Source organism: Protobothrops mucrosquamatus, unplaced genomic scaffold, assembly GCF_001527695.2.
Source record: "Protobothrops mucrosquamatus isolate PMUCROS unplaced genomic scaffold, P.Mucros_1.0 scaffold1482, whole genome shotgun sequence".
In the NCBI taxonomy this organism is placed as follows: Eukaryota; Metazoa; Chordata; class Lepidosauria; order Squamata; family Viperidae; genus Protobothrops; species Protobothrops mucrosquamatus.
Window position 1 is genome coordinate 152658 of NW_015387659.1, and position 20588 is coordinate 173245.

General features: G+C 35.6%; 1 protein-coding gene across 1 annotated transcript in view; it reads right to left on the reverse strand.

Moving 5' to 3' along the window:
- Positions 1-241: 241 nt before the first annotated feature.
- WDR49 (WD repeat domain 49) overlaps positions 242-20588 on the reverse strand; it is an 88785-nt gene continuing 68438 nt past the window's right edge. Inside the window, exons 12-18 of the mRNA XM_029285298.1 lie at positions 20165-20290; positions 16477-16664; positions 14685-14882; positions 13367-13551; positions 3971-4083; positions 2883-3029; positions 242-387 (exon numbers count right to left, since the gene is read on the reverse strand). Of these exons, the coding sequence (XP_029141131.1) occupies positions 242-387; positions 2883-3029; positions 3971-4083; positions 13367-13551; positions 14685-14882; positions 16477-16664; positions 20165-20290 (1103 nt within the window). The remainder of the gene's footprint in view (positions 388-2882; positions 3030-3970; positions 4084-13366; positions 13552-14684; positions 14883-16476; positions 16665-20164; positions 20291-20588) is intronic.

Sequence of the window (20588 nt, forward strand, 5' to 3'; positions counted from 1 at the left end):
TCATCTGGTTTTACTTCATTGACATCATGTTCTTTGTGCAGTTCCAAAGTGGAAAGTGTCATACAAAAATCATTCCTTACATTTTCATGCTTTCTTTATAGTGTTTACCATGTACGTTTTTCTCATTTTAGCATCTTCTCCATCCTATGTATTTCTCAATGAGAGGAAACAAAAGTTGGACTCTTACATTGTCAAGGCTTGTATCCTTCATTCTTACCTTCCTTTTGAAACCATGAATGATTCATTTTCGTTTCAACTTCCCTTGTTTTCTCTCACTTGTTATCCTATCTTTGGGACACAGTTCCTCCTGCAACTGTCTTGACCATTTTTCACGGTCCAGAATTTCTTTGGGGAATAAGTTCTTTTCATCAAATGCAGCTTTCAGAGCTATCAGACCAAATGAAACAAAGTCCTTATTTCAACAAATATGTATTTTAAATGGTTGCAATAAACAAAAAACCCTATTTTCAAGTTAGTCGTTTATCATTTCAGAATGAGTCTTAAAATAGCAATAGGAAACATGGGCTCCAGTGGAACAGAAGTTGCCTTCAGAAGTTGTGGGTGCTCCATCACTGGAGAGACTGGACAATCACCTGTCTGAAATTGTATAGGGTCTCCTGCTTGAGTATGGGTTGGACTAGAAGACCTCCCAGGTCCTTTTCAACTTTGATATTCTATGTTCTATGTTCTAAATTCCATTGTCCCAGGTCCTCTGAACCTTGGTAATACCACTGGTATTGGATTTGTGGCAAATCCAAGGATCATGAAAAGCCTTGGGAAAGAACATTTATGGCAATCAATTTAAGATTACATGTTGGATTCTTATACTATCTTAGACCTGGAAGTCAAAATTCAAGTCAATTTTTGGCTATAACACTGTGACATTGGGATATTACAACATTTTTCTTTTCCCAACCTTGTAGTTGATTTAACTTGTACATTTCTAACACCCTTCTGAGCAAAATAATGCCTGCAAATTTCTCAAACCAAAGAGTTAATACTGAAGCTTACTTCATTTTGGCTTCTCTCCATTGCCTAAAAATAGGATTTTCTCAAGGATTAATGAGAGAATTCTGAAGTGCTTCATATAAATTTAAGAATAGCATTTTATATCAAAAGCTCCAGGGGAATAGGAGAGATTCTGTCTGGCAAGATTAATAACAGTCTAGAAAATCAGTATTTTGCCAACTGACATCATATACCTAGCTAATCAAGAAGCTGTTTGGAAATTGATCTGACTTCCAAAATGTTTATTTTTAATTTTAAAAATTGGTTTTTGGAGCTGAGCAGGATCTTTTTCTTGTTTATGCTGAATCATCAACATAACTCCAGTTTCACTCTTCTTGTTTTTCAGTTACTTTCCACCTAATTCCCAGTTGCCTCTTAATACACTGCTTGAAGAGGCAATAGCTTTTTTTCTTCTACCATCAAAAGTGCTGATGTTGATATATGAAAGTAGTTTTATTGCTAATCCTATTCCATTCATATTGACAATCTATGATGATCTCAGGTCTTGGCAAGTATGCTGCCTTTATGATAAAGGTTCTCTGTTCTAATATTTGCTGTGGATATTTTTGGATCAGGTATCCTCCAAAGACACCATTTGGACATCTAAGGGGAAAAAATCACATATCCTATTGTATTTGCACAGTCCTAAACAATATTTCTTTTATCTGATTAAACTCCCTCTTAATTTGTTGAAAGATATCAAGATGAATGTTAGAAAATAAATATGTGTTCTTCAATTATGAAATGCTGGGAACAAAATAAATTAAGGAATGGTTTAAAACAAGGGAGACAATCAGGGAGAAATCTGCTTATTTCACATCTGAAATTCCCAAAATCACAGATTAATCACTATGTTTGTCAAACTAGCACCATCTAAGACTCATTCCTCCCTCTTCTGTCCATGGTAACTGATTTAGAGAGAAGAGAAAAGGAATTGAATCAGTTCCTTTTAGTGTCAACCATTCTAGAGGACTATTAGACCAGTTATCTTGATTCCAGTTCTTATGGGAGACCAATGAACACATGCCAAAACAATTCCTATCCAGGTACTCCAAACAGGCACTACCTACCTGCTCTACCCTGGAGTGGTCAGCATTGTCCCAGCTGATAGTGGTTAAAGGACCACATTCCCCAAGCATCCATCCACAAACTTTCCTTACCATCCTCCAGGATGCCGCTAATTCACCAGACGTGCCCTCTATAGCAATGATCTCCAACCTTTTTTGCACCAGGGATCGGTTTTGTGGGAGACAATTTTTCCATAGACCAGGGAGGGGAGAACAGTAGTATGCAACCTAGATCCCACGCATGTGCAGTTTTGCTCGCTTGCTAGTCACCCCCTGTTGTGTGGCCCAGTTCCTAACAGGCCACAAACCAATACTGTTCTCCGGTCAAGGGTTGAGGACCCCTGCTCTATAGCTAATGAAAATAAATAAATAAATAAATACTCCCAGGATTTCAATAGGCTGTCAACTTCCTATTCAGGGAAAAACCAAGATGTAAATGTAATAAAAGACAAATTAAATGGAGGGTTGCAACACAAGATTGAGAGGATAAAACCAGCGACCATTAGCCCAATTTTCTTCTAATGTAGTTATAAATGTGCAAAGAATTTAATATCCATTAGAGTTTTCAAAAGTGCCTGGGCTGTCTGACTTTGATACATGGCAAAAATCATTTACAGCTTTGGATCACAGATTTTCTGCATCTTCCAGCTTTGTTGATTCCTGAAAGGACTCCCTCAGGCCACACAATAAATCCAAGGCCTCCCCATTACCTTCCCCTCTTCTTAAAAGAGATAAGCTTGCGATATTAATTTTTGCCTCTCGCTTATGAGACTCTGTATAATGACAATATAATGAGTGTCTACTTACTTGCTGAAAGAGTAGGTGGTTTTAAATCTTTAGAAGACTTCTCTGCCAACTTCTCCCCAGAGTATTTGTCAGGGTGCAAAAATAAGTCCAGCTCATTCATATCTGTTATCTCCTTCAGGGCTTCAATCTTCAATGACCTAAATACAACTAGTTCAGAACCAAAGGATCATTCCAAAAACAAATTCCAGCTGAAATAAAATCACCTAATCACATTAAAGCCATTTGTGTGGCTAAAAATGTTCAGCCATAAGTAAAAAAAAGAGACTTAGAAGACCAGTCCTCAGACCGATTGCTCTAGAAATGCTCCATCAGTTTAATTAAATGGCATTTTTTCCAGGAAAGCTGTATAAAACTCATCTCTGGCCTGGAATCCAATTTATCATAAAGTTTGCTCTTGACAAATTCAGTCACTTTCCACTCACAGAGCCCAGCACTCTTATCTAACTGAAGGCCAGGTCTTTTGTTCCTAAACATGGTCTCTCCGGTCCTCAGAACCTCTTGTGACTATGTCAATCATATACAAGCTTGCATGGTGGGGTTTCTCCCCAATTTAAGGCAGAAAGCACACAAAAATTGTAACATAAATCCCTAAAATAGGTTCAGTGAGACTTAAAAAAAAGAGGAGGAAGAAGAGAAAAAGAAGAGAAACAGCGACATTAGAGAAGAAAAACTATTGGAAATCCCAATCTCCTTCCATCTATTTTCTGACTCTGTCCATTTCATATTATCATTTCACTCACTGCAACCCCTAAAGTATCAAAAATAGTGTGTCTATGTCCTAAATTTAGAGCCATCAATGGGGGTGGTCATGGTGATTTATGGTAGGACTTTACTAAAGAAACCAGCAGGAATCCAGTTCTGGGCCTTTGAAGGTCCTAGCCTGATTTATCAAGCCTGACAATTTTGGAGCTTTGAACTTCCCATTGCTTCTCCAACGTTTTCCACAGCTTTCTGTATGAACTTCTTTTAGCAACAGACTGGATGTATTCCCCTAAATCAATGAAGACAGCAGCGTACATCTACAATGGTAAGGTATATACAGTATAAGAAAGTGCATAATAATGTTGCTAACAATGAATATAGCATACCTGTTGGTTTTATTCCAGTCATTCTAGTGCTGAGACTGTATTTCTTTCCTTTCTCATTTTGTCTCGCTTGGAATTTTTTCCCCAGTATTGTGTTCTCCCATATATTATTTTCCCTAGATGGATAGAAACATGGAACAAAATGAAATATTTTTGACATGATCGTGCTTTGTTTCAATTGTTCTTTTTTTGTACAAGGGAGCAAGAGTTTGGAAGATGTGCCTACCATTGACAGTTAACAAGACAAGGTAGTAGAATGATTGGACCACAGGGCAAAAGAAAACTTTCTCTGAAATGAACCTTACTATCCATTCTCAATAGAGCTCATTAGGGCTGAATGAATCAAATGAATGTCCCAAGTGAAACAACAAAATAAACTGTTCCATGGTACCAACTCCCTGAGATGTTTATAATAGTCAATCAGAGGTCTTCAGGATGAGAAGTTGAATTTGGAATGAGCTACCTTTCATTTCAAAGTCAAATAGGAGATAGCAAAATCAAAGAATTTTCGAGAGAGATTCATAAAAGAGTTTGCTATTTTATTTATGTGTATACAAACACACACACACACAAAGAAACAAGAAAAGCCTAACCATGCATAGAAAGTTTCTTTGGAAGTTAAATATCATTTCAATGGTATTGTTTTTTTCTGGAAAAATGTGCAAAAAGTTGTAATAATGTAAGTTAATACCTCTTTTGTTATTGAACCTCAAGGCAATTTTTAATTGTAAGATTATGTGAATTTATTTCTGTTTGTTTTAAAAACAGTTCTTTTGTTTAAAATCCACACATCACATTAACTGGGAAAAAATATCTTTTCATCTTACAAGAATTCAGCCATTGAAAAATACGCAAAGAATAAAATTTTGCTGTTTTAAACATATGAGGTGACTTTTGCTTATTCATTTGTAAATGGTTTTGCACAACCTTCAATCACCGCAAAAGAACAAAATAAAAAACTGAACTGGATGTTCTGCAAATCAGTTTCCAATCAGTAAAAGTAGAGTAAATTATACAATAAAAGAACAGTGTGTCTGTTTTTTTAATGAAAAGGTATATCTGGAGGGACAGGGTGAAGGGCACAGTTTTTAACCTTATTGCCAACTTGCTGTGTTGCTGTTCCAAATTGCTCCCCAAGTAATTATCTGCCTGTTGAATTTGAAACACACATTTGCCCTTGCAAACACATTTTTCAGAACCCGGAAGGATGAAAAATCATGAAAAGGGCTGTTTAAAATAAAGAAGAAAAATATGGGGGGAAAATTAATCACCATCTCATCTCTTCTCATCTAATTATGTCCGGAAAGCTTTAGCAGCAATTTTTGCTATTAATAAAAGAGCTGTTAGTCTGGTGGACTATGATGTGTAGTTTTGTACTGAATTACAGTTTTGATGTGATTACACTAAGGATATTCTTTTTAAAAAGAGATGGTTCTCAAAATCTATCCGTGTTCAGATACAAGATGAAACAGTTGTTTGATTGCATGCATGAACGAGTCTATTCCCATTTTAACACTAGAAGCCCTGTTCCACAACATACTTCAGTGGGTTGATGTGAAGATATTTTTTGTGCATATTTTTTTATTAATGATTTTGGTTACACAATAAAAACAAATACAAACTAAGTTTTAAAAGAGAAACAAGAATGGTAACAAAATAAAAAGTACAAGGAAAAAGGAAAAAGAAGAAAAGGAATATGATAAAAAATATAATAAATATATAAAGATGTGACTTCTAATCTTCATTACAAATATAAACAAATTTAGTAATTCATCACTCCCTATTGGTTTACAATATCTCATCTGTTATCTATAAGCATTATAAAACATTGTAATTAAATGGAAGGAATATAATTAATTGTCTTAATTTTAGTTTATTATTGTATGAATATTGTCAAATATTATCGTAGGATCTGATTTCTTTTCAATTATTCTTTGTCACATCACACAAAGTTCTTTAAGCATTTAAAAGCCTCTTTTGTAGATCCAATAAGAAAATATTTTTCTTGGCTTATCATTGTAATTCCACTTTCAGTATTTTCTCTTTCTTGTCAAACAAAATTTGTTCCATGTCTGTCATTCCCTCACTGACATCTTTTGGACATAATCTATCCATAGAATTTGACATCATTAATGATATTGTTGATATTGTAACTACTAATTTCTGGCTCCATTCTTCAAATATCACCTTTAATATTTCCCATGTTATGAAATTTTGTGTCATTTTGTAAGTCCAAGTTAATCAATACCAAAAGCTGGCTTGTATTTTTTTTCTCCTTCAACTTACAATATTTAGTCCCCTCTAGCATCCAATTTCTAAAATTATAAAGTCATTTATCTTTATTATGAACCAAGATAGCCAACATATCTCTGGTTCCCATAAGAAGCTATTTCTTTTTCATAGTTAATTCCAAAATCTTATAGAAAAAGCCAATGTTCAATGTTCAAAATTTATCCAGCCTCTAAATCTAGATAACGTTCTTAGATCAAAATCTTGCTTTATATAAATATTTTATTGGTTTTTAACTATGACAATATCCAGTGCCTGGTATACAGCGTGTTGTCTTGGTTTATATTTTAACAAAAAGGGACAATAATAATTAATTAACAATCAATAAGAATTAAATTTGATAATTCCATAAATAATATATTAATTAATGATATATCTCTTTGATCTTCCCTTCTCCCATTTGTATTCTTCTTCTTCAACCTTAGCCAAAATATAATTCTTAATATTTTCAATATATAAATGATTAGATATAGGCATTTTTTATATTTATACAAATATTAATAATCTCTCTATATAACATTTTTTTCAGCTTATATTATACTCATAACCATCATCTCATTAGTTCAGCATGCATCCTATTTTTATAATTTTTGTTCGGTTAAATTCCCTTATATTCAATCCAATTCTTATCAGTCATAATTTCTTCATATTAGTCATCTAATTGTACAAATTTTCCCATTTAGGTACATCATCCCAATATTTTATGTCATGCATTATAAAAATACTATACTTTTTATCTATCTTATAGTATCTAGATATAACATCCTTTTTAATCAGTTTATATTTCACTTATATTAATAAAAGTTACATCAACCTGCTATTTTAACATTTCATATAATATAGAACATACTATATTACTTAAATCTCTTATCCTTCTTGTTATAAGGCCTCTTTATATTCAAAAATTCTCTATTCTTTTAGCCATATTCAAACAAATGTTTATTCATGTAAAAGTCCATCTGGTAGGCTGAGTCAAATCTCTTGTATCTGTCTCTGGTCTTCTTCTTTTGCCGAGTAATTTTCCAAGTTGATGTAATCCGCTTATCCAGCAGTTCCTGTATTTTTACAAATGTTGGGAATATAAAAGCTGAAGTAAGTAAGATGAATACTTTCTGTCTCCCAAACTGTGATAGTTCTCCTGATAATTCTATAATCCATTCCATTTTTCTTGTTGTATCAGAACCTTGTAGATTTTTTCCTGTTTGTGTCAAATTGTAATTCTTTTCCTTTGTTATTTCATCAATTTGATCATACTCTTCTAATTTTTAGTCTTCTGTCTGATTTATTTGTTCAATTGTTGTTATTTCCTGGGTGTTTTTTAATTGTAGATTTAGATTTGAAATATGTTTATTTAAATCACCAAAGTTGTTTTGAATTTCCTCGTGGTTAGAGTCTATTGTCATTTTTATTTGGCCTAACATTACATATATTTCCTCCTAAAAAGAATTTATCTTGTCTTGAAGTAATGCTTCTGGTGGCCCTTGATTTTCCAGGCTAAGTCCTTCAGGAGAAAATATTGAATGTGGCATCCTGTCATTTTTTGATACGTATGTGATATCTATGTTGTCTCTCCCCTTCAAATAATCTTTCATCAATGTTTTAATTCAAAAGTCAATTTATCAGTCAGTCAAAATTACAGTTCAGTGTGTTAAGCCACTTTAAATTCTTCCTGTAGATTCACCTCTAAAAGATTAGCCAAAAAGCCAAGGTTTTTCTTTTCCATAAACAGTTCTTAGATTTAAACAACAGTCCAGGTGTTGTTGTTTTTTCAGACACTTTTAATCTTATAGCTGGTTCTTCCTGTTCCCAGCTGTCTTCAAGGCTATTTGCAATTCAAAGGAACAACTTTTTCTCTGTTTCTAGGCATTCCGCTAATTTCTGAGTCCTTATTGTTAGTGTTCTATTCTCTGGTTCTCCATTAGATGTCAGCAATTATTTCTTTTTTCAGTTTTTTTTTCAATCAAAAAGTTATTTTTGTTATATATTTTTATAATTCCATCAAAACTTTTTTAGGGTATAATCTTGACAGTTTTTTTAGTTCCTAGATTTATCCAGACTGTAATATTTTAAATCAATTTTTTGTATATCTATTTAATATTGATCCGTTGCTTCCATCTGTAAGGGAATGGAAATATAGTCCCCTCCCTTCACTTCTGGAGGTTTTCTTGTTTTGGGGATCTTGTCAAGGATTTAGTTAGTAGATATAAGAAAGAAGATCAGTAGTCTCACCTATTCCAAGCACGCTGTTCACCTATGTTCAAGTTCATGCTCTGGGACTTCAGCTGCAAGTAGCTTGGGCTAGACGCTGATCTCATGCTAGCCTTTCTCCTGTTGGGTTCAGAGGGCTTTCCCTGGATCAAACGGAGTAATTGCCATTGCTTCATGATCAATGGGGCACCCCTGCTTCACGGTCACCTCTTCGGGGCAACTTCAGACTCATCTAGAGTCCCCCTGGCAGGACAAAACTAGCCGTGGGGAGCAGAGGTCCGCTCTCGCGCGGCCATGCGTTACGGGTGCAAAACTGGAAGTCCTCCTTAGATCAAAATCTTTTAACTTTTTATTGCTTATTTCATGTTCATACGTTTGTAATTATTTGTTGTTGCTATTGTTGTTCAGAGCTGAAGTTACTTACCTGGCAGGGGAGATACCTTGATCACCAAACTTGTCATTCTAAAGCTTTCAAGTAGTTTTCAAATAACTAATAGGCAATTTCCAAATGTGATTAGAAAGTGAGTGTCTTTCAAAAGATTACACCATAGTTGTGTCCTTTAAAAGGCTCCACTATGGTTGTAAGCAAGATGGTTGATCTTGTTGTCTGCTAGTGCTCAAACTCACTGAAAACACCTGCCCTATGGTCCTCTTTATGAGGAGTAGTCTTCCAGACCATGTGTGGGTGATCTCCTATCTTGTACTTACAGCATTTGGAGAAGTTCTGAAGAAATGGATTGCTCACCGGTTCTTTAGTTTTTGTCATAATTGTCAACTCCATTTTTATGAAAGTGACTTCAACTTGCTATGCCTCTCTCAAAAGTAAAAAAAAAGATAAAAAATAAAAATACCACTGTTTACAGAGAATAAACATCAATCAGCAATCATGACATTTGGTAAAGTTGGCATTGATGCACTGCTCACTTGTGCAAGCTGAATTTATTCTTCATGATTAATGAACTGTCATAAAACCCTGTGTGCCATACACGGTATTTTCATAGCAAATGCTACCATTATGGAAACTAAACTTGTGTTTTGAGGGAACTAACCTAGTGAATGATTATGCTCCGACACTTTTGTAATCAGAAGGCTAGATCTAGTTGGCGGCCCACAGTTATTGATTTGGAGTGATATGCTGGGAGCTCCACTCCTAAAAGAATGGATAGAACCAGGATGAAAGCTAAATGTGGTTGTATTGCATTCACACACACGCTTCAATTTATTGGAAATTAAATATAGTTTGAAAAATTGTGTTCCAGCTGTGTATGTAATAAATTTGCCCTTTTGAATACAACCTTTGGAGACTGCCCTTCAGGGACTGAATTAAGCTCTGGAACCTGTTTTGCACTACTCTAACCTCCTGTGTCCCGTACTTCATTTAAACATTGATCAGCAATGTCTGAAGGAGCCATCTCTCTGTATTCCCTGGATGTAGATTTCCTCTGCACTAATAAATAGCTGTTTATTCAGGTTTCTTAACTGGGCAGGGAGTTCTATTTGCATCTATGCAAATACAAATAGGAACATGTTTCTCATAAAAGCAAGAATGATGAAGCCATCATGTGTCACTAAGATCAGGTTTCCATTCATTAGCTGTTAGCTATCTTGTGTGCACATCTGCATGCAATTTATATCAAGTTGTTTACTTGGAACAGAAAAATGAAAGCCTATAGTCTCATAATTGTGCCCAGTAGCAATATAATTTGCAGGATGCTATACAGAGATATTGGAAATGACTTAGTACATTAAAAAAAAGCAGATGCCAGGGCTTAAATCTCAGACTTTCTGGCTACAATGCAAATTATCACTTAGAGATGGTTTTCCTTCTTTAAAAAATTATGAATTTTCCATTTGGTTCCAAATGGCATACACTTGTCATTACTACAGCTTCATTAGAGGTATAGAGGTATAGTTTCATTTAGTCAACTATAAGTTTCCATTTTAGACAAGACAGCTGAGCTTTCTGTGCTTTGCATTTTAGAATCTCTCTTCGAGTTCTAGCTCCAGTAATAACCATTAGGGAAATGGATCTGGACACAAAATCTTCAAATTCAATTTCACTACGGCTACTTACAGCTCTGTCTGAACTAAATAATTAAAACTGAATTGTAAGCCACCCAGAGTCATTGATTGTAACAGGCAGCCATTGACATTTTGAATAAGCAAACAGAATATTCTCCAATCTTCATAAATTCTGGTATAGATTGGGTACACATATTTATCCATTGGTGCACAGGCTTTTGGGGTTTGAAGGTAGCTCAGAGTTCTAGAGAAATGCGTAACAGGCCACATGGCAGGAAAAAAGGAAAAGAGGAAAGAAGGAAGGAAGGAAGATAGGTTGTAGATTTGTTTGTAACGAAAACTATATTGTTTTACAATTCCCAATCTAAATATTGATTCCCATGCACCTCCATCCATCTTCTCCTACCTTATCTGAATCTTCAGTCACTAACTTTAATCTGAACATATTGAAAATTGGCACAAACTGAAAAACCCGTGCACCATGGAATGATTAAATACAGCTTAAATGTATTTTGACAGGGGTCATAACTCAATTAAATAGCCTGTGCTTTGTAGACAGAAGATTCCAAGTTCAGTTCTTGTTATTTCCAGTTAAAATGATCAGGTAATAGAGAAGACCCTTTGCTTGAGATTCATGAATGATGTTGCCAGTCAGTGTAGACAATGCATGTATCCTGACATCTATGTTGTTAAGCCAACCATTGGATGAGATAAGGTCTATATCAAATATGTCCTGTTTTTGGATGCATTTGGTTGGCTTCCATAGCCATAAGCATAAACTATTTATTCTTTGATCTGACCTAGCACATTTAGGATAGAATAGAGCTGGAAGGGACTTGGAGGTCTTCTAGTCCAGCCCCCTGCTCAAGCAGGAGAACCTATACCATCTCAGACAAGTGACTCTATCCTCTTCTTAAAAATCTCCAGTGATGGAGTGCCCACGATTTCTAGAGGCAAGCTGTTTCACTAGTTAATTGTCCTCACTGTCAGGAAGTTTCTCCTTAATTCCAGGTTGCTTCTCTCTTTAATCAATTTCCAACCACTGTTTCTTGTCCTTCCCTCTGGTGCTTTGATAAATAATGTGACCCCCTCTTCTTGGTGGCAGCCCCTCAAATACTGGAATATTGCTATCATGTCTCCCATATTTCTTCTTTTCTTTAGACTAGCCAAACCTTTATTCTACATGTTTTTAAATCCCTTTCTCCAGAGCCCTATGCAGTGGTCTTTCAATATTTTCCATTATAATTTGAAATAGATATACTCGGAGACCTGGATGAAAATACTGTGAATATCTTCCAGAGACACCTGGGAGATGAATAGCATTAGCCACAATTTAAACAAACAAACAAACAAACCACCTCTAGTTGTAGTTGCAATTTCCAAATTTCCAATTTGAATGGCCAAAAGAATTCTGGGAATTACAACCTCAACAGATCTAGAGGATGTCAGGTTATGGAAGGCTTCCCTTCAGCTATGAGAAAAAGAAGAAAAATCTTAGATTATTTTCCCCAGAAAAATGTGTTCTGATTAATTTTGAATTTGAAAATATCAGAATTCTAATTGTACCCACAATCATACATGTCCAGTTAGATGGACATGCAATGTTGCTTTGGGCAACATTTTCCAGCTTTGTAACACTGCAATTGTAGTGAACAGCATCATATTTTATTACTCATTACTGTATCTGGTTGTGCACTGGCCCTGTACATGAAGGTTACTTTGTTTTGCCCAAGGTTATTAGCATTTTAATAACACAGAAGCTTAATTATGTTATTTCAAAGAAGTTAAAGTGAGGAAGCACTTAGCCAGAGTTTAACTTACCATTCTTATGTTTTCATATTTTACAAACATCCATGAAAAATTTATGCATTTTGCCATATATGAACTCACTCAAAATCAAATTCTTGCAAATTCTTTTGGCAAGAGAACTACAAAGTTATACCAATTACTTATTCAGTGTATTTTTATATACTAGGATAAGGGGGAAAAAACCTTTTAGAAACTGTTGTTTGTAAAACACAACACAATAAGCTGCCACAGAAAATCTACAAACAGGTTAGTCCCCATTCTCACAAAACCATGCTCCTGAATTTTTAACAACCTTGCACAGAGAATTTTTTCAGGTGATGCATTTCTTGGTGCTGGCGACGTTTCGACAAAGTCACATTCGTCATCTTCAGGCTGGTGTCTTCAGCTTCCTGCTTCTGGGAGTAGTTAAACCTAATTAAACCTATAAAGGGACTTTCCCATTGACCAGCATTCTAAGCCCTGAAGATGTCAGCGGATGCCGACGAAAGCTAGGCACTTTTATTGATTTCTATGTATTTTAAAGGTTTTTAATATTCTCAAGAACTTTTATCTTTAAATTATTATTATTAAATTATTTATTCCCTGGTGCTCACGTCTATTGACTGACTTTGAACATATATATATATATATATATATATATATATATATATATATATATATATATATATATATATATATATATACATACACAGTATATTTAAAAAAAAAAACCTCATAAGGCACAGGATTTAAATGTTAGTATTTAAAAAGCTCTTAAAGGATTCTTCAGTTAGAAGGATCTTAGATTGAATTATCTCCTCAAACCTATTTCTGAAATGTATCACTTAGAATAGCTATGGAGATATTAGAATGTGATTTGTGGTTTGATGGACTGGGGGGATTTTAAAAATGCACACAAACACGCACACACACACACACACACACACACACACACAGAGAGAGAGAGAGAGAGAGAGAGAGATACACAAAGAAAGAAAGCTCCTGATAATGGAACACTTTGACTCTTTCTTAATAGCATAGTTTCTCTCAAAAATATGTCACTTTACATCAGCTTTCAGAGACATTACATACATGAATGTAGAGTTGTCTTTATCCTCTGCAACAGATTGAATTTGTTCCACAATAGTAGGGGGAGCATTGTCTTCAACCAATTGTACAGGGTTGCTCTTTATGACATCTTTCTCTGTTTCTCTTTGGGTATCTTTTTCTCTTTCGGACAAGGCTGGCACATGATTTCTAATTCCCCAGTGCTCCTCCTAAAAACAGATCATAGGATAAAGGATATATCAAACAGATATCATCTCTGAGCTTTAGAAGGTAGCCCTGGATCACTCTTTCTTCTTCCTCTGTGGAGTCTAATATGGAAAGAAAGAAAACATAGCATCTATCCTATGGTATTATCTTTCTAAAAATCTTATATTGACCCCCCTCCTTGATAATCTTTTGTAGATCTTCTGTAACAAGAGAATTTTTGTTCTTATGTATTATCTTTTAAGAGATAAAAGTGTCATATCTAAAGGACCAAGTGAGCCTTCAGTACTTTCAGTAAAACACAGGACAGATGAAGAAAGAATTTAGGTGATAAGCCCCAAGATGCTAAGAAAAGGATATAAAGCAATTGTTTTAAAGTGGAGCGGGCAATGTTTTGGGGGCCTCATTGCCATGCCATAGGATCAATCTTTTCATGGCTGACAGTGATTGATGTGGCCAAAGCAGAATTAGGATGAAGCCATGGTTAAACAGGTTCTACTATTATTTCTTTCTGACATTCTTTTTTTTCCAAATACCTCCTATCTCTGTGTGTGTCTCTCTCTCTCTTTCCCATTCCTTCTCCCTCTCCCTCTCCCTTTCCCTCTCAGGATGGAAAAAATAGCTCCATGATGGTGCAATTACTGTAGGATTGACACTACAAAAATACCTATTTTTAGCTTGATATGACTGCTAAAATAGGCATTGAAAGCAAAATGATAGTGTCTCAGGCATGGATGTTGCAAGGAATTAATATTCAGTCCATTGACTCTTAGCTGGTGCTAATTTACCTTGACCGTTAGTAGTTTAGATTCTGGTATATAGGCAGGATGAAATAAACTTGTAGTACTTTTTGAACTCTATCCTCATCCCTGACTTCTTGCACCTAGCCACTATGGCACTATGGATGCCGTGGTGGCACAGTGGTTTGAATGTAGTACTGCAGGCTGACTCTGCCAACTGCCAGCAGCGGTTGGCAGAGTCAACTGCTGTTGGCAGTTGACTTATAAGCCACCTAGAGTTGCTGTGAGTCAGTAAGCAGCTACATAAATTTTCCAAATAAATAAATAAAATGAAAATAATTAATGCAATGCTGAGAAAACAATCTCACAAATAATGGTAATAATGTTCACATTTCTACCTGTCCAAATATCCCAAACGGAATTCCAGAAATGTCCATGAGAATAATGCTACGGTCTGTTGAAGAAGTCACAATAAAAAGACAGTTGTTTTGCCAACAAGACTCCAGGCTAGTGATGCAATCTTCATGTGCCTGAAATGATCTTAGTAGAGCAGGTGGTTGCGTTATGAAGTTTTCTCCCACAACAAAGCAGTAGTCCTGATGGAGAGCAGGAAAGAGAGAGAGAGAGAGAGAGAGAGAGAGAGAGAGAGAGAGAGAGAGAGAGAGAGAGAGAGAGAGAAATAGGAGAAATAAAAGTGTAGCAATAGCTTTGGGTTTTGTTTGGTTTTTAACCATATTGCCAATTTAAACTAGGTTAAGAAGACTCATGTAACATGTGGCAACATATGGAAATAGTTAGTAAGGCTACATAAATATATGCTGCTCATTTTGGCAGTCTTCAGACATGCCAAAGTGGGCATCATATAGTCCTTACATTAATTTAAATACTTATACGGTCTAATATCCTAACAGCGTATGTATGAATATAGTAGCCATGTATTGTAGCTATGGCAATTGGCAAACATGATTGATCACTGAACTCCTGGAAGAGCAGCAACTGAATGGAAAAATCTATGCTATCAGCTATGCTGAGAGCTGCTGTATTCAGAAGAATATGAAGGTAAGTCAATAGCATCAGACCAGGTACAGTATTTAGTTTGGCATTCTTTTCCATTAATATCCAGACAGCTGAATCTAAGAAACCCCAAACAAAACATTTATTTTGCCTGTTTGTTTTCTTTCTACTTGGAAAACCATTTCTGGTTATTTAATAGTCATCTTCTGCAGAACATGGAAGTTCCATAATTCATAATTACTCAGAAACACTTTCCCCATGAATTTACTTATACCCCACTTTTATTATTTTTGTAAATAGCTCATATCTAATTCTACCTTCTTCCTCTTATTTTATCCCTAACACCAACCATTTTAACAATTCCATTTCAAACTTAATAAAAGTATGTAATCTGGCATTCACATAAAGTAAAAATCTGCAAGAACGCCTCTATCTATACAATTGTATACACCAACGTGCCCTCATAGTTATGATTTGACATGGAAAATACACAGTTGTATATTAGAAATATGTATGCAAAGGATGCATGTGTGATGTGTGTATAAGGCTATATAGTGTGTGAGATATTTGTTGTGGGCTTGCTCACCTTTTTGACTTCTTCATAAGTATAATGCCCAAATAGGATTCGTAAGTCATGTAACAGCTCAGCCTGGTTTTAACTTACATGTTATGTGACCCCCAAATATATTGATTTGTAAACTATATACAGTTTAAAATGGCATATAATTTCAGCTTCTAGCTTAATCAATAAATTAATGGGTAAGCAGATATGGGTCAGCACAGGTCTAAGATTAAAATATGCAAATCTTTAAGGATGGGTAAATATTTGCAATGTATGAAAACATGTGCAGCTTATCTCAATCTTGTCTTTCTTCCAGAAATGGTACCAATGCTGGGTGTGCCAGATAAGGGAAAGTTGATGTAATGACTGGTATTGGAACTTTGGCGAGGGAAACCTAAGTTCAAATGCCATGTTCAAGAACTGAAACAGATAGAAATTTATATGCCATTAAGATTTTTTTTTAAATCCTGGGAAATTGTATTACATTTTGTAGAATTTATCTTAAAACTGTATATTTCACAAAAGGAGCACGGTAGGATCTGAGCATTATGTGTATGCATATGTGTTTTCTTGCTTTAGCTCCATCAAGTTAATGCAGAAATCCTGCCTCTTACCTTTATGTCCCATATTTTTAGCCATCCAACCAGATCAGCTGTGATGAGGTACTGGTTTCGTTTTTCAGTTGTCATAATAATAGATCCTACTCCACTGTGAGCTTCAAATTCTGCCAGTAGCTTGCTTCTTTGTGTATTCCAAAACCGGACCCAACCAGCACCTCCACAAGACGCAAGGTTGGCTCCACCTAAAATAGGAAAACAAGGAGACATAAAGAAGGTAGATCTAATCTCACATTATGATGCTTGGCTCAGATACATGCATAAAAAATAGATTATTTGAATAGCCCAAGACTCTGGGGCGGCATGCTGCTTTTGGACCTCTGTTTTGTGCACCTCTCAAACAATCTTGGAGGACAATTACTATAGACTGATAAAGTAATTTCCTAGTATCCTAAGATGGGTAACACTCAAAATTTTTAGATTTCACAAGGTCTCCACAAGCTCTCCTCAATACTAAAGGAAGATTGCTGAAAACCTTGGTGCCATCCATTTTGTATCCTCATCTTGACCGTGGAAGCCTCAGCCATGCATAATATTAAGAATGACTCTTAGCCATCAAAAGTTCATACACAGCTGCTTGGATTTCAAGATATCTTGTTCCTTAAATGGACAAGTCATTATTTCATCTTGCCAACTATGACATATAGGTAGTCCTCGACTTATAACCACAATTAAACCAAAAAAATCTCATTACTCAGCAGACAGTTGTAAATTTTGCCTCATTGTTAAGTAACACAATTGTTAAGTAAATCTGGCTTTCCATTGAGATTGTTTGTCAGAAGGTTGCAAAAGGTAACCACAAAACCCTGGGACACTGCAGCCAGCATAAATACACGCCAATTGCCAAACGGCCAAATTTTGATCATGTGATCATTGGAAAGCAGACATAAGTATTGAAACTGGACATAAGTTGCTTTTTTCAGTGCTGTTGCAACTTCAAATGGTCACCAACAAATGGTTACAAGTCAAGAACTGCCTGTACTACTGTTTGTGCACATCTCTAAAATGTCTCCAGGATCTTTGGTAAGAGATTAACCAAATTCTTCTATAGTTGAAACTCTTCACCACTGAGACAAAGTTCTAAGCTTATTTAAAGAAGAAATAAAAATGCCTGGGAGAGCCATTGTTGCAAAACACAACTTTGCCAATCCGGTGCCCTCCAAATGTGTGAAACCATAAAGTGCATTATTCCCCTCCAATATAGCCATAGGAGCTATATTATGTATGTTCACCACTTTGAGTTTTTTATAAGCAATAATAAAGGCAAGATAAAAATCAAATAAATGAATTTGGTTGGAAGGGCAGCAGGTTGGGAAAAAACTTACTCAGTGACTCAGAATCAGTGAAAGCTGAGTTCAGGTGCAAAATCTACTGGCAACATGATTAACCTAGATACTGAATAAACCTATTTTACAAATTTGAACAATACTTTGAACCATAAAGTTCATAATTTATGCTCCTATGAATGAAAATAAGTCCCACTAGCCTGGGATGACACCCCCAGATGCTTTACCAGATACCTCTCTAGATGTCAGCTCAGAGGAGGATACCACTTCATTGGGGCTGAGCTGGTGCCAGCACAGGGAATTGCTGCGAAATACCAATTCACGCTCAGAAGCCTTAATAAAGACTCCCTACACCTGTGGTGTGTGTGTGTGTGTGAGTGAGTGGGACAGCACAAAGCCATGGGGTTTTGTCCCATGAATGTACTCTTCTATTTTGTGCAAATATTTATAGGATTAAAGCCTTAATCTTGACGTCTTCTCTTACATATTCTTTCTGAGAATAGTAAAAAGGAATTGTGCATTTGGTTTAACTTTGTGCATTTTTTTCATCATGAGCCATTTTACTGCATGTGAAGCTTGCTAGATGGGTGTTGTGTAGCTTTTAGTCTTCATTTTAATACTGTAGCTTTCCACCAGCAGTGAAATATGCAGCAATCCTTAGCATTCTCACACCAAGAGAAGCTATCACAGTAAGAAATTAAGCCTTAGAAACCTATTTCCCAGACTTTTTTATTTTCTATTTGCAAAACTTGTACACGGCACTGTAAATCTTCATATAAATGGTTTTTACTTTGGCAAAATAAAGTTCCTCTTGTCAGTTTTATGTACTTTATGGACACCAAAGAACCCTAAATAATCCTTAAAGCAACAGATTTCTTAAATCATTGGACATAAATCTGCAAAGAGATTCCAATTTACCTTAGAGGGAAACAATGATATTTTCATTCAAGAAACATCTGGGGGGAAAAGTGGCTGAGAAATTACTTTATTTGCTGAAGATTAGTTGCACCAAAGCTCTCAACTAGGCAGAAATTTCATCATCATCTTGCAATGCTGTTCCAACTTGCAGAGGCATAAATCAATATTTATTTACTTAGACACTCTCTGGGTAACCAGTCTTTCATTATAGATTTGCTCATTTGGAATGTACCTTCAATATCAAATGTAATTTAGTTCTGATTCAAATAAAAAGAAAGCAAATGAGCGATCTGCTTAGAAATATTTATATATTTTGGTAAGTGATGACATTGATTTTGGGAGAAGGTTAATTCCAGAAACTGGGGAAGGGAGTGGATTGATTAATTATCGAAATGAATGGATCTATTATGTTTGAGAAGATGTGGGACAAAGTAAGGAGGGTTTCAATATTTCTTAAATATCTTTTGGGATGAAAAGTATAGGAACTGTGAGGAAGATGATTGAAAATAAAAATACTAATTTTACAACTTCGCTGTATAAATCCATGATGCAGCCACCCTGCCTGAATCATAAATCAGAGCTGAAGAAAAAAGTTCACATATGCCAAAAGACAAGAAAAAGTGAGATAGGTCTTCTGTTTCCTCATCAAAATCCTTTATTCATCTATCTGAAACCTCTGCTAATCTGCCGTCTTTTTAAAATTTCAGTTAGGCACTGTATCACCTTACTCCAAGGAGCATTATATGATCTAGGCCTCAGAAAAATGAAGGAGAGGATTATAGATAGTCCTCGCCTTATGATCACAACTGGGATCAGGATTTTCATTGCTAAGCAAAGCGGTTATTAAGTGCCTGAATTTAATTTTTTTTTGCCACATTATTAAGCAAATCACTGTAGTTGTTAAATGAATCACACAGTCATTAAGCAATTCTAGCTTCCTCCCCCCTTCCAGTGACTTTGCTGGAGACCAGCTGGGAAGGTTGCATATGACCCCAAGAGGCTGCAACAAGTGGTGGGATTCAAATATGTGAACAACCGGTTCTCTGTGTGGATGCTGCTTCCGGAAGTCCATTCTGGGCCTGGCAACAAAAAATTAGCTACCAGTTCTGCCAAAGTGGTGTGAACCTGCTGATTCCCACCACTGGCTGCAACCATCATAAATACAGGGCTTTTTTTCTCATAGAATGCCCAGAACGGAGTTCTGGCACCTTTTTTGGATGGAATCTTGTAGGGTAGGCAAGGCGGGTTGTATGAGGTGTGTGAGTTCTGGCATCCTTTTTTTTTTTTTTTTTTAGAAAAAAAGCATTGCATAAATATATGTCAGTGTGAAACACCCAAATCTTGATCATACAACCATTGGGATGCTACAAAGGTTTTAAATGCAAGGACCGGTCATAAGTTACTTGAGTGACATTGTTGGTTTGCTAACCAAATGGTTGTAAATTGAGGGCTACCTGCATCAGAAAGGGCTTATATTTTACCTGTGGCTGAGATATTCCTACTCTCCAAGAAGACAAGTCTAGTTATAGCATTGCAGTTTTCAGCTTCAGGATTAGTTGCAGACTTCATATGTTTGTCAAATGTTTTGTTCTGTAGCATTTGAGAACCTGTGGGGAATTTTAAAACAAAAAAACTTTATTAGTGTATATGAGGTGGAGGAGAAGCCAGATTACAAGGTGCCAACAATGCTCATGATCCAAAATACAAAAGATGTATCTCTGTTCCCAATTTAATGTGTGTAATGCTTTTTCTTTTAATGGCTTCCTCTGCAGACCACTGAAGATGCATGTCAAAGAATTTTGAAGAGCTATTTGGAAAGATTAATATGAGGTCTGTGATAGAAGGCTTTCATTAAAAAGAAGCCTCATTGGTAATTTTATTTTCTATAATTCTAAATCAACTAGC